At 48.4% G+C, this 15102-nt stretch overlaps 1 protein-coding gene across 3 annotated transcripts in view; it reads left to right on the forward strand.

Annotated features, from left to right (window-relative positions):
• Positions 1-8970, forward strand: part of UBE2L3 (ubiquitin conjugating enzyme E2 L3) — a 52439-nt gene extending 43469 nt beyond the window's left edge. For all 3 annotated transcript variants that reach the window (XM_012466497.2, XM_064371899.1, XM_064371898.1), the window contains exon 4: positions 8612-8970. In XM_012466497.2, coding sequence (XP_012321920.1) covers positions 8612-8766 — 155 coding nt within the window. In that variant the 3' untranslated portion in view covers positions 8767-8970. The remainder of the gene's footprint in view (positions 1-8611) is intronic.
• The last annotated feature ends 6132 nt before the right edge of the window (positions 8971-15102 follow it).

Here is a 15102-nt window from a genome sequence, read left to right on the forward strand (position 1 = left end):
GGGTAGTGGCAGTCCTTCCCGGCCAGGCTGCCCAGGAAAGCCCTGCACCTCAGGCTCTGGCCACGAAGAATTCTGGGACTCCTCCCTTACCTATAGACTGAGAAGGTGGGGCCAGGGCCAGGGAGGCTCTCAGGAGATGGATGCACGTGCTTTGCACTTCTCATGGGGCTGCTGTGTAGAAGGTTGTGGCAGGATTATTCACTTTTTTACCTTCCTATCCAGGTGCATTGCCAAAATGCTCTACTTTTTCAGGCTGTCTGCTTTTTTTTTTTCCCCAAATTGCTAAATAACTTAGGGGTAATTTTTTATTTTTTTGTAAAAGATACTATTGACTTGGGATTTTTAAGGTAAAATTTTTGGTATGGGAGCTATTCTGTGTGCCATGATGGGCAGAACCAGAATTGCTACTCTGTAATTTGGGACAGTTGAGGATTCCTTCCTAGAACATTATTATATAGATTGTTTGTGGCATGGCCTTGATTCCATCCTCACATACATCAAGAATGTTGTTCCTGGCACTTGACGGCCACATTCCCATGTTTGTTATCTGTTACTGCATTACAACCCTGTCAAAACTTTGTGGCTTAAAGTAACACCAGTTTATTTTTTTTTACTCTGGAGGTTGGCTGGGCTCAGCTGTGTGATTCTATAGCTCACCGTTTGTTCCTGGAGTCACTCATGCAGCTGTATTGAGCTGGGAGCTCAGCTTGGCTGGGAAGTGCTGGTAGGCATCATGCACATGTGTAGGAATGGTATTAGCTGAGGCACCTTGGTTCTCTTTGTGTTCTCTTATTCTCTACAAAGCTAGATTGGACCTCTTCATAGCAAGGTGGTCTCAGGATTCCAGGATGAAGACACATAACTAGTACAGTGTCACTTCTCCTGGATTCTTTTGGTCAGGAAAGTCCAGATTTAATGAGAGAGAAAATAGACAACAGCTCTTGATATGGGAGGAGTGGAACTCTGCAGAGCGCATGCAGGATGGGAGACATGATGGCAGAGGCGAGACAGGCAGGCAAGGATGCTGAGTCCCCGTGCCGGCTCCCCACTCGGGCCTGCTTTTCTCAAATGGCAGCTCTTCTGGACATGCCACTCCTCCCACCTGCCCGATTCTTCATATGTTGGGCATTCCTGTTACTCTGGTGCTATTTCCTGACTGCTGGTTCAACTGCCACTGTCCTGCAAAGCTGCCTTTTTAAATGCCTCACCATTCCTTCATTTGTTTCCTAAATATGGGAAGTGAAAGTGCCACTTGAGGCCGGGCATAGTGGCCCATGCCTGTAATCCCAACATTTTGGGAGGCTAAGGCAGGTAGATTACTTGAGTCCAGGAGTTTGAGACCAGCCTGGGCAACATGGTGAAACCCTGTCTGTACCAAAAAAAAAAAAAAAAGAAAGAAAAAAGAAGAAGAAGGCGGTCAGGCGCAGTGGCTCACGCCTATAATCCCAGCACTTTTGGGAGGCTGAGGCGGGCGGATCACCTGAGGTTGGGAGTTCAAGACCAGCCTGACCAACATGGAGAAACCCTGTCTCTACTAAAAATACAAAATTAGCTGAGTGTGATGGCGCATGCCTGTAATCCCAGCTACTCGGGAGGCTGAGGCAGGAGAATCACTTGAACCCGGGTGGCAGAGGTTGCAGTGAGCCAAGATCACGCCATTGTGATCTTGGCAACAAGAGCAAAACTTTGTCTAAAAAATAAAAGGAAGAAGAAGGCACTGGTGCCACCCTCCTGCTGTAATCTTCCAGTGCTCTTCTTCTGTCCCCAGAGCACTTGCTTATGATTTTTGTCTCCTACCCTTGTCCTTAGAAATGTCAACATTCCCAATTATGACTTCTCTCAGATCCAGCCTTGAAGTTCTTTGACTTCCTCAATTCACAATTTCTAGCTCACTTTAGCCATCCACAAGTACAGAAAATTAAGCATAATGGAATAAATAGTAATGTGAAAAGATGCTCGTATGACCCAGCAATTCCACTCCTAGCTATATCTGCCCAAGAGAAATGAAAACATGCCCAATAAAAACTTGCACACAGATGTTCATAGCACCATTATTCATAATGGACAAAAAGTGGAAAGAGCCCAAATGTCCATCCATTGATGAGTGAATAAACAAAATGTGGTGTATCTCTACAATGAAATATCATTTAGCCATAAAAAGCAATGAAGTACTGTCTCATAGTACATAAACCTTGAAAATATGCTAAATGAAAGAACCATCCACAGAAGGCCACATACCATTTGATTCCACTTGTTGAGCCTCATTGTTCACAGATTATATGTTTACGAATTTGCCTACTCACTAAAGTTTTTTTGTAGCCCCAGAATCAGTACTCTCGGGACTTGTGGTCAGTCACAGACATGTGCATCTGCAGAGCAGCAAAAAAATTGAAGTACCCCATGCACGTGTTCCAGCTGAGTAAGGTTGTATAGTTCAGCAGTGCGATGCCCTCCCTTCTTGTTTCAGCTTTCTACTGAAGCAAGTTGTCTCTCTAATGCCACACGTCTTGCATTTTGTGCTTTTTGTTGATGATTCTGCTTTGGCCCCCGAACGTGGTGCTGAAGTGCTGTCTAGTATTCCTGAGCACAGGAAGGTCATGATATGCCTTCTGGAGAAAATACATGTGTTAGATAAGCTTCATTTGGGCATGAGTTACAGTGCTATTGAATCAGTACTACCTATTAAATACGATGTTTTTAAACACACATAAAATTATATATATTAATCACTTGGCAAAAATGTGAGTGAGGCTTGTTTGAACCTAAACCTTTGTTTCCCTTAGGAGCAGTAATTCAGTGTCATTAATTCAATGTTCATGGCAAGTTTATAGAACATAAGTACTACAGATAAAGTTCAGCTGTATATGGGATGCCCAGACTAGGGTGGATCCACTGAGAGAGAGAGTAGTGATTGTCAGGGTGATTGTCAGGGTCTAGGAGGTGGAGGAGAAGAGGAAGTGACTACTGAGAGTGGGTTTTCTTTTGGGGCTGATGAAACTGTTTCAGGCTGGGCATGGTGGCTCATGCCTGTAATCCCAGCACTTTGGGAAGCCAAGGTGGGTGGATCACCTGAGGTCAGGAGTTCAAGACCAGCCTGGCCAACATGGTGAAGCCCTGTACCTGCTAAAAAATACAAAAATTAGTCGAGCACAGTGACAGGTACCTGTAATCCCAGCTAATTGGAAGGCAAAACAAAACAAAACAAAAACATATTTTTTAGCACATTCCATGGAAGGCTACAGCATTGTACCTTCTTGGGTAGGGAAGGTACCATTGACATTTTATTCTGTGAGAATGAAGCTCTCTGGATTTTTATGAAAAGGAAGAGGGAAATTACAGATACTGCTTACATCCACTGTTGCAGAGAAACTGTTATTAAGAACAAAAGGGGCCGGGCGCTGTGGCTCAAGCCTGTAATCCCAGCACTTTGGGAGGCCCAGGCAGGCGGATCACGAGGTCTGGAGATGGAGACCATCCTGGCCAACATGGTGAAACCCCATCTCTACTAAAACTACAAAAAAATTAGCTGGGCATGGTGGCATGCACCTGTAGTCCCAGCTACTGGGGACTACAGGAAGGAAATACTATAAGCTTTAAGCTTTATTCTCTGATAATATAGTGAGAGTAGAAGGTAAAATTAGTTATTTTGTTGTGTGGGGTTTTTTTTGTTGTTTTTTTTTTGTTGGGGGTTGGTAACCAGGTCTAGTTTGTCACCCAGGCTGGAGTACAGTGGCATAATCTTGGCTCACTGCAGCCTCCGCCTCCTGGATTCAAGTGATTCTTCTGCTTCAGCCTCCTGAGTAGCTGGGACTACAGGCGTACACCACCATGCGTGGCTAATTTTTCGTATTTTAGGAGAGATAGGGTTTCACCTTGTTGCCCAGGCTGGTCTTGAACTCCTAAACTCAGGCAGTCTGCCCACCTCAGCCTCCCAAAGTGCTAGGATTACAAGTGTGAGCTGCTGCACCCGGCCTGTTGTATGTTTTTAAGTGCCTACATTTTGCAGAAAAAAAAATACTTCTGAGGAGCATTTGGGTCAACAAAGAGACCAAGAACTCAGGGCTGGACAGCTTATAAAATATAGTGTAATGTGCTGTCCTGTATATGAAAACTGTCGAGATAGGGCCACAGTTGTAGTTTGTAAAGCAGACTTAACTGTCGATGTTCTCACTAGCGAAACAAGTTCATCTCAGCTGAAGTTTATTATCGTTTAGCTAAGGAGCCAGAAATGCACCCAAAGGAAAAGGGAAAGAATGAAATATGCCGGGTGCAGTAGCTTACACCTGTAGTCCCAGCGTTTTGGGGAGGCCAAGGTGGGCAGATCACCTGAGGTCGGGAGTTCGAGACCAGTCTGACCAACGTGGAGAAACCCTGTCTACTAAAAATACAAAACTAGCCCAGCCAATGAGCTCGGCATGGTGGTGCATGCCTGTAATCTCAGCTGCTCGGGGAAGCTGAGGCAGGAGAATTGCTTGAAACCTGGAGGCAGAGGTTGCGGTGAGCTGAGGTCGCACCATTGCACTCCATCCTGAACAACAAGAGTGAAACTCCGTCTCAAAAAAAAAAAAAAAAGAATGACATACTTATCAGAACTACTAAGTAAATTTAAAAATATTCAGACTTGCATGTCTGTAATCCCAGCTACTCGGAGACTGAGGCAGGAGAATCACTTGAACCCGGGAGGTGGAGGTTGTGGTGCGCCGAGATCGCACCATTGCACTCCAGCCTGGGCAGCAAGAGTGAAACTTTGTCTCAAAAAAAAAAAAAAAATCAGACTTGATCAAATTAGTGAAAGTGAAACTTTAGAAAATAATGAAATAGGCCGGGCGCGGTGGCTCAAGCCTGTAATCCGAGCACTTTGGGAGGCCGAGGCGGGTGGATCATGAGGTCAAGAGATCAAGACCATCCTGGTCGACATGGTGAAACCCCGTCTCTACTAATACAAAAAATTAACTGGGCATGGTGGCGCGTGCCTGTAATCCCAGCTACTCAGGAGGCTGAGGCAGGAGAATTGCCTGAACCCAGGAGGCGGAGGTTGCGGAGGTTGCGGTGAGCCGAGATCACGCCATTGCACTCCAGCCTGGGTAACAAGAGCGAAACTCCGTCTCAAAAAAAAAAAAAAAAAAAAAAAGAAAAGAAAATAATGAAGTAGACAAATACCATCTTTTGAGAAATTGGTCTTTTTTTTTTTTTTTTTTTTGAGATGGAGTTTTGCTCTTGTTGCCCAGGCGGAGTGCAATGGCGTGATCTTGGCTCATCACAACCTCCATTTCCCGGGTTTAAGAGATTCTCCTTCCTCAGCCTCCCAAGTAGCTAGGATTACAGGCATGTGCCACCACACCCGGCTAATTTTTGTATTTTTAATAGAGATGGGGTTTCTCCATGTTGGTCAGGCTGGTCTTGAACTCTCAACCTCGGGTGATCCACCTGCCTCAGCCTCCCAAAGTGCTAGGATTACAGGCAGGAGCCACTGCGCCTGGCCTAGGTCTTTTATTTTTAATTTTTATTTTACTATTTTTTTTGAGACAGGATCTCGCTCTGTTGCTCAGGCTGAATATAGTAGCACAATCACAGCTCACTGCAGCCTCAGTACTGGGGACTCAAGCAATCATCCCGCCTCAGCCTCCCAAGTAGCTGGGACTATCCCAAGTAGCTGGGACTATCCCAAGTAGCTGGGACTACAGGCATGTGCCACCATGCCCGGCTAATTTTATCTTTTACTTTTATTTTTTGTAGAGGCCGAGTCTCGCTATGTTGCCCACACTGGTCTCAAACTCCTGGCCTCAAGTGATCCTTCCTCCTTGGCCTCCCAAAGTGCTGGGAATACAGGTGTGAGCCACCAACCCCTGCGTTAGTTACCAAGGTGATAATAGTGAGAAGTAGAGAGCCTAAATATTCGTATCAGAGAGTGAGGTGAAAACTCCTGAACGTACCCCTAACAAAGCCTGTCCTTAGCCCAGTGAGGTTTCTAAAATGCTAATGTGATAGTAATTCTCCTATTACAGGGCCATTTCTAATCATGGGAATAAAAGGGGAGCCACCTATTTGTGCTCTGAGGCAATTTCCAACCCTGAAGTCAAGAACAGCCAGGAAAAAGGGGCAGTCTCACACTGAGGGTGGTGTGCACTGAAATATACTGTGGCCAGTGAGCCAAGGGCGGACTTTTAGAGAGGCTGCGGTGGCGTCCTTTGGAAGAGTATCCCTAATGTGGTTGCTTTTCTGCTTGGACAGGACAGGAGAGAGTCTTGGATGCTTATTTTAATGTTTATTAAGTAAATGAACATTAAGTATTTATTAAACATTAAATGTTTATTAAATAAATTGATTAAATAAAAATATGCCTCCAGGGCCTGCTGTCTCTAGAGGTACAGGTGGCTTGTACAGGGAGGTGATAGCATCTACCTCTGAGGAGGCGTGGAGACTGAATTAGAGGCTGCCCCGGCCTGCAGAGAGCTTTCCAGGCCCCTTGCCCCTGCTTGCTGTTGACAGTCCACCCTCCTTGCCCAACCACCCCCAACCCACAACAAATGTGGAACCTCCCACCCTTGGATGTGCCATGCCCTCCATGCATCTGCCCCACTGCCTCACCTCTACCTGCTGTGGTCACAGGAGCCCTCTCTTTCCCTTTCTTACCAGGCACCGTAAGAAGCAGAAGTGAGACAGGTGGGCTTTGGACACTTGGCCAGGAGTACTTTGTGCTGTGGCTCTCACTTAGTGTGTGCTGTTGAATGATTATGCCTTTGAGCATGACTAAAACAACATCAGCATTTTGTTTTATTTATTATAAATATGTTTATTTGTGTAAATTATATATATATATTTATAAATATTTGTAGTCTTGCTCTGTCCCCCAAGCTAGAGTGCAGTGGTGCAATCTAGGCTCACTGCAACCTCCATCTCCCAGGTTCAAGCAGTTCTCCTGCCTCAGTCTCCTGAGTAGCTGGGACTACAGGCGTGAGCCACTATGCCCGGCTAATTTTTGTATTTTTAGTAGAGATGGAGTTTCACTATGTTGGCCAGGCTGGTCTTGAACTCCTGACCTCAGGTGATCTGCCTGGCCAGCATCAGCATTTTAATCCATTTCTCGTAATGCTGGGTGAACAATATGAGCCCTCAATAAGGCCAAGATGGGAGAATTGCTTGAGCCCAGGAGATCAAGACTGCAGTGAGCTGTGATTGCACCACTCTGCCTGGGTGACAGAGTGAGACAGTCTCAAAAAAAAGAAAAAAAAATTAGCTGGGCGTGATGGCATGTGCTTGTAAGTCTTAGCTACTCAGGAAGCTGAGGCAGGAGGATCACTTATACCCAGGAGTTTGAGGGTATGGTCAAGTTAAATTATATGAGCCACTGTGCTCCAGCCTGAGTGACAGCAAGACTGTCTAGAAAAAAAGAGGAAGGAATTTGTGGCATCAGCAGTTTGGAGAAGAGAGGCACTGTTTTTTTTTCTTTCTTTCTTTTTTTTCTTTATATATATTTTTAAGAAGGGGTTTCACCATGTTGGTCAGGCTGGTCTTGAACTCCCGACCTCAGGTGATCCGCCCGGCCAGAGGGGCACTGTTTTACAGTGAGAAGAAACATTCTGGGGTTGCCGGTCCTGATGGGGTCAGGGAGCAACTGTGGCAAAGTATGTGAGGAGATGTGGGTAGCAGCTGCTTCTGATTCCCCACTATCCTTCCATCCCAGGGCACATCTGGGCTGTGGCAACTAGTGGGAGCACTGTGGCACCACCCATCAGAGCCATCGGTGTTATGTCTGCCTGTGGTCTTGACAGTGTGATATGATGGCGGTTGTCAGCTTCCCATTGGCTGGCCCCAGTTACTCTTTCTGGAGGGTTCAGAAACTCCTAAGGGTCTTCCAGAGTTGATCATTGTGCATTGACAAGTGCAGCACCGCCACATACCCTTCTTTCTAGTGCCTACTCAGTCACCTTTATGGAAACTTCCCTGAGGCGAGCATGGTGCTGGGTGCTGGGCTGGTGCAGGGAAGTTCTACCCAGTCCTGCCCTGAAGAAAGTAACCCTGCATGCATGTGTGAGAGTGAGCAGTTCAATGCTAGGCCTCCTATCTCCAGAGCAGACAAGAGGGCTGGATTAGCCAGGCATGGTGGTGCGCGCCTGTAGTCCCAGCTACTCGGAGGGCTGAGGCCAGAGGATTGCTTGAGGTCAACCCAGGAGGTCAGGGCTGCAGTGAGCCAAGATTGTGCCACTGCGCTCCAGCCTGGGTGACAGAGTGAGACCCTGTCCCTCCCCCCTCCTCCCTTTCCTCTTCCCCCTTCCCCCACCCCAGCCAAAAGGGCTGGGAGTGACTGAGGGCTAAGACCTCCCCAGATGTCAGGTCAGGAAAGCTTCCTGGAGGTGGAAACACATCACTGTGAACAGTACACACTGTAGTGTTAGCTGTTTGTTGTCCATCAATTTCTCCTAATCACAGAAGAAAGACGAGTTGAGTTCTGGTGGTCAGAATTCTGGATGAATAGAGGGTGCTTTGGCTGAAAAGCACATTAGCCGTAAACCAGTGGTAAAGCCAGTTTTGTTCCTGAGATGAGCTGCCTCTTGCCTGTGCCATTTCTGAGACTGTGTTAACCCCCCATGCCTTGTCCTTCTCTTGGCAGTAATCCAGTCCCTCATAGCACTGGTGAATGACCCCCAGCCCGAGCACCCACTTCGGGCTGACCTAGCTGAAGAATACTCTAAGGACCGTAAAAAATTCTGTAAGAATGCTGAAGAGTTTACAAAGAAATATGGGGAAAAGCGACCTGTGGACTAAAATCTACCACGATTGGTTCCAGCAGGTGTGAGCAGAGACCCCGTGCAGTGCATTCAGACACCCCGCAAAGCAGGACTCTGTGGAAATTGACACGTGCCACCGCCTGGTGTTCGCTTGTGGCAGTTACTAACTTTCTACAGTTTTCTTAATCAAAAGTGGTCTAGGTAACCTGTAAAGAAAGGATTAAAAATTTAAGATGTTCTAGTTCTGCTCTCTTTGTTTTAAAAATCACTGCTTCAATCTACTTCAAAACAATGGTGTTTCTTTTCTTGTCCAATTTTATCCAAAATCTTCAAGTTACATTTAGCCCATAAGGTTTATAAAAAAAAGTAAAAAAAAAAATTGATACCCTTTCTTCCCTACCCTTGCCACTCCCACTTTCTGGCAGTTTATTTTTCACTTACTTACTTCCCCAGACGCGGGCTCCGCCTCCTCCACAAAGGAGAAGATACAGTCCTGGCGGTCCTGGTGGCTTTTTCTCACATGTGTGGGACTGTTGCCCAGTGTGGGAGCTGGTTTAAATTCTGATTCCAGTTTATAATATCCTTTTTAAAAATTTAAAAACAAGCAAACAGCTACAGCCCTCTTCCAGACTTTCTCCCCAGTTCTTGTGTGAAACTCCAGCTGATGTTACCACAGTAACATCAGTTAATTAATTGGGCAAGCCCTGATGTCAGTGTGTGTGACTGACCTCTGGCCTGGCCTGCACAGAGAAACCCTATAATCACAGGTCTGTAGTGGCCCTGAAAGGGGGGGCCTGCTAGTCAGGAGGATGCTGTGCACACTGTGTGTGATGAATCTCGCCAGAAGGGCTCCTGCGGTCCCAGGTTGGCACTCCTCTCTGCAGCCATTTTAGAAGATCTGCTGGTCCTTGCAGGCAAAGCTACAGCCAGAATGTCCGTTTGAAATTCCCAGCTCATCTGTCACCGAGCTCCATCTGAATGTGCCACGGAGCTTGCTCTCCACTTCTCTGTGCAGCAGTCCCGCCACAGCCCTCCCTTGGCACACTTTGACCCTTTGCAAGATTGGAGTTGGCAGGACTCGGCTAGTTAAAGCACCAGTCTGGGGTTGCCGGGGCCCCTTCTGGCCCCTTCCTCCAGAGAAGCCGGCCCAGCCCAGGAACAAGATGGACTTCCCTCTCCCTTTGGACTTACAGCCTTTGCAGAGTCAAGCTCCACTTGAAGCTCACTCAGTAATATCCTTTCAATGTGTTTTATATTGTTTTGACTGCCTTTTTTTGTAGAAATAAAAATGACCTTAGAATTTATCATCAGATAAACTTGTAAAGATTTGAATATTAATGTCTTTTCAAGGCAGACGGGACTGTCCCCAAACTAGTAGAGAATCTGTGTTGTTCTGACATCCCAAGGAAGCCGACGATCCAAATGCCGTGTCTTACCAACCCCACTTCTGCCACTGGCGGCTTCCCTTTGTGGCTTTTGGGGGGGACTAGATCCTGTGAAGAAGATGACTTAATCTTTGCTTTTTGTTTTAATTTTAATTCTATAATTTGAGATCTTTCCAGGGCCTACAGATGTGTAAGACAGCTTGGTCTGGCCTGTGCAGAAGTGGGGAGTGATGGGCAGGTTAGGCAGCCTAACATTGTTCAGTTGTCCAGGCGCGTGGCCCCTGCGGTGTGTACATGATCTCAGCTTCTTTTGTCCTAGGTACGCCAAGGGCAGGTTTCTGGAGACTCCGGTGTGCCCAGGATGGCAAGGGCACCGGACTGGTTTTTCCACATCTGTCTCTTCATTAGCAGAAAAGTGATGATGGATTTTATTTCACTCACACTCCAATTTGTAATAAAATGCCAAATTCTGTCAGAAGCTATCCAAACAAGCCACCATTTGTTCTTGTTGCTTCTCTGGATCCAGAAATGTTGCCATTCTTGGAAACTGTCCCATTGCTTCATATTTCTGCCAATGTAGCTCTGCCTGCCTGTCAGCCCCTCACTTCACTCCGCTCACCACGGGTGGATACCTGCGTGCCGGCAGCCCCTCAGGGACTCTTCAGCCCTGGTACTGGCACCCCAGGGTAGGCCCCATTAGCAGAGGCCTGGCTTTTGAGCCAGTGGGTGTCTCTTCCTCGGGCCTGGGCGGCTTCCTCCTGCCAGCTGTGCCCTCAGGGTAGGCTCTGAGCAAGCTGGCGAACAGCCCTGGCTGCTCCAAAACCAAAAAGCTGGGTCCTCTGGAGGGGCGAGCTGTGGAGCAGCCACCCACCGCTGCCCCAAGCTCACTCAGGAATTCACACCCGCCTGGTTCCTTGAAGTGTGCCGGGTCCTTCCCTCTGCTCCCCACTCCCCACCACGGCAGAGAATAGGCTTTCTAAGATGCTGTGATCCCGTTCTGCTGCCCTTAATAAAAATGCTCTCAGACACTGGTTAGTCGTGTGGGTTTCTTCCTTCCTGGGAGTGGGCAGTGGCAGGGGCCTATGCTCTCGGAGATGGGAGATGGGAGGGCTGGCTGGGGCCAGGTCCTGGGACTGTTGATCTCTCTACCCATTCCCAGCCTCTCCAGAAGAGGTACATAGAGGTGTTCCTGCCTCCTTAGAGGGAAGGAGGTGAGGTATAATCAATGAGAAAGCCAGGGAGTCTGGACAGTTGGGGTCTGCAGAGGGTGCTCTTGGGTGTCTTGTGAGGGGACAGGGACTAACATCCATGCGTGCAGCATTTCCATGCGCGGGTCATCCTGGAGCCCCCTGGGAGTGTTAAAATCCATGTTTAGAAGAGGCAAACCTGGGATCCCATCAGGTCACAGAATTAATAAGGGTGTGCCTGAGGGTAGGGCTGGGCCATTTCCATGAATGGTGCCAGCCAGAAACACTCTGAGTCTCCAGTACAGCCCCCTGCCAGGGTGCTGCAGCAGTGGTGCTGACTCAGCACAGGGCTCAGCCAGGCCCAGGAGTTTTTTGGCCAGGACTTCCCTGCCTGAAATTTGACACCAGCTGAGACCAGGCCTGCTCTGTCAGCTGGATCTGCAGGTCTTGGGGAAGAAAGCTTCCTGGGGTATCATTTTACCAACCTTTAACATACCTAGCATCCTCTTGAGTTTCAGGAGAGCCCTGTGGCATCCTTATCCCTGCTTTTACAGAAAACACCAAGACCTCTGGCCTGTTTTTGTTCACGTTCTGACTGAAGAGCCTGTTACATTCCACCACTTGGCATATTTCCTTCCACAGGGTCCCTCTGAGCCCAGAAACAACCACACTTACCTCCCTCCCCAAAGCCAGAGACGTTTAAGCCCCTCTGTCAACTTCCTGTTCTCTGCAGCCTCCAGCCACCATTTTCTGGCCTTCTTCACTATTAGTTGTTCAGCTTGAAATAAGTATCCATTTCATCACTCCTGTACCCACTGCAGCCTGACGAATGTCACCTGCTGCCCCTTGCTGCTGCTTTGATTTGGTGCCGTCTAACCCAGTCCTGAAAGAAGCCAGAGCTGCTCTCAGCAATCCCCACCCTGTCCTGCCTGGCTCTTCCTCCTCTCCCTGCTTCCCAGGTGTGGCATCAGGGAAGGGCACCGGCCCGGAACAGAGGGGAGATGAGGGTACCATTGCTCCCAGTGCAGTGTACTGTCTGGCCCAGTCCATGCCTGGTTAAGCCACGTTTCAACAACCCACTTATTTCCCAGTTTATTGGAACGTGTTCTTGTTTACAGAGGGCTCCTGGGGAATCCCGGAGGCCTCAGAGGATCAGAGTAGAAAGGGCCACCATGCAGAGGCCATAACTGAGGCCCTGGTAAGGAAGTCACTGTGCTGGCCAGGTTCAGAAATGTGGCTCCACATGTTGCTGCGGGTTTCTCCACATCTCCCTCTGTGTGTCATCAGATGACACTGACTGTCCTTGTGTGTACCAGACTGGGAGCTCCTGGCAGGCCAGGCCCTGTTTCAGCCCCAGCCCTGGCCTGGCACAGAGCGGACCCTCCAGACATGAATGCCGAGTGGGTGGGTAACAGGGAAGCACTTGGCTAAGACGTACCCCTGCCGCTGCACCCTCCAACCCTTATGGGCCGCCAGTTACCACCCCAGTAGGTCCTTAGATGCTTATCACTTTCTTCGTGAGGTGGGCCTCAGTTACCTGATTCTCCTACCAGTCTATACCCCATCACTTGACTTTTTTTTTTTCCCCGAGACAGGCTCACTGTCACACAGGCCGGAGTGCAGTGGCACGATCACTGTTCCATACAGTCTCTACCTCCCAGGGTCAATCGATCCTCCCACCTCTGCCTCCTGAGTAGATAAAACTACAGGCTCATGTCACTATGTCCAGCTAATTTTTGTATTTTTTATAGAGACGGGTTTTGCCATGTTACACAGTCTGATCTTGATCTGCCAGCCTCAAGCCTTCCTCCAGACTCAGCCTCCCAAAGTGCTGGGATTACAGGCATAAGCCACCATGCCCAGCCAACTTTTTTTCTTTTTTATATAATAGAAATGGCATCTTACTATATTGCCCAGGCTGGTCTTGAACTCCTGAGCTCAAGTGATCCTCCCACTTCAGCCTCCCAAAGTGCTGGGATGATAGGTGTGAGGCACTATGCCTGGCTTCACTCAAATGCTCATGGTCAGCCAGGCGCTGTGGCTCACACCTGTATTTCCAACACTTTGGGGTGCCAAGGTGACCAGATCTCTTGAGCCCAGGAGTTTGAGACTAGCATGGGCAACATGCTAAAACCATGTCTCTACAAAAAAAATACAAAAATTAACCAGGCATGGTAGTGCATACCTGTGTTCCTAGCTCCTCGGGTGGCCAAGGTGGGATGATCACCTGAGTCTGGGGAAGTCGAGGACTGCAGTGAGACATGATTGTGCCACTTGTACTCCAGCCTGGGTGACAGAACGAGATCCTGTCTCAAAAAAAAAAGGCTCATCATGGGTCTCCAGGGTTGCTGTCAACTCTTTGCTCATCCCTCTTTCCCTCCCTGGGTAGACAATAGCCACTCATCTAGTATCTGTGCAGACCCTCAGGTCTCCTGCCCACCCACACCTCTCTTATGAGCCTTGGAGCTGCACAACCAGCTGCCTCCTCCTCTCAGAACACTTCTATAACAGAAGCCCCTCAAGGGAGCTGCATCTGTGCTCCCAGCTAACTTCAGGCCACCCTTCTCCCAGCCCCAGCGGCAGGAGTGTAGGCAGATCTCAGTGGGCTGAGGTGAGGAGGTAGAGGCTAGGCAGCAGGAGGAGAAACCATACAGTGATCCAGTTCACAAGCATGGGTGCAAGAAAGGAAAAGTGCTGTGGATGGGAGAGTCCAAGTCTAATGAAGGTCAACGTGGAAGATGAGTGTGGAGCCAGAAAAGGGGACTGAAGCCACAGTTAAGGGGATGGGGCACGGGTGGGTGGAGGCAGGAAGGAGTGACATCCCACACTCACCCTTGAGAAAGCCACACGTCCCTCTCAGCTGCCTAGGCTGAGTGAGAGCTCTCTTGGTCCCTGATTCCATGCTTGACCCAGGCTAGGGCCCTGCTCTGCCACTCCTGCCTCTACCCCTGTAAAATGGGGACACTAGTGCCTGCCTTATAGATGCTATTTCATGAAGTGAAACAAGGACTACGTGTTGTTCCATCTGCCTTTCCATCCTCCAGAGTGGGGCAGAAGGACTCTGTGCTCCAGAGGACTCCCACTGCCTTTCCCATCTGCTCCTTCACCTCAGAAGCCTTCACCTAAGCCACATGGGGCCCCGTTCCATTGCCAGGTCAAGTTAGGAACTGCAGTATCCCATCTCCTGGGAAAACTGCTCCTCCTAGAAAAATTTATTATTTTATTATTTATTTTGAGACAAGAGTCTCAAAGTCTGTCACCCAGGCTGGAGTGCAGTGGCTCCATCTCAGCTCACTGCAACCTACACCACCTGGGTTCAAGCAATTCTCCTGCCTCAGCAAGTGGTGCGTGCCTGTAATCCCTAGTAGCTGGGATTACAGACACACCACCACACCCAGGTAATTTTTGTATTTTTAGCAGATACGGGGTTTCACCATGTTAGCCAGGCACATCAGGTGATCCACCCGTCTTGGCCTCCCAAAGTGCTGGAATTACAGGAATTTAAATGTATTCCCATGGGGTTGCAGAGTCTCCTCGCGCCTATTCCCTGGAATGGCTTACGTCTAAACGTGACTTCTCAATGTTGTGATTATAGTATTATGCCTTTTCAAAAGAAGCCTGGTGAGATAATCTTTTCCCACTCCCACCCATAAAAAGGAATAAAATCTCAGCATGAACAAAACCACAATGGAGAATGGGCCATTTCCTGGAATGGTTTGAGCCAAGAAAGAGCTGTTCTTTATCCGTGCTTGTTTCTGCGAGGGTCTCCTGGGCACAGCTGATAAACCACGCAAGTTTGAA

The sequence above is a fragment of the Aotus nancymaae genome, unplaced genomic scaffold (assembly GCF_030222135.1).
Source record: "Aotus nancymaae isolate 86718 unplaced genomic scaffold, 86718_ANA_hifiasm-v0.15.2.pri h1tg000210l, whole genome shotgun sequence".
NCBI lineage: Eukaryota > Metazoa > Chordata > Mammalia > Primates > Aotidae > Aotus > Aotus nancymaae.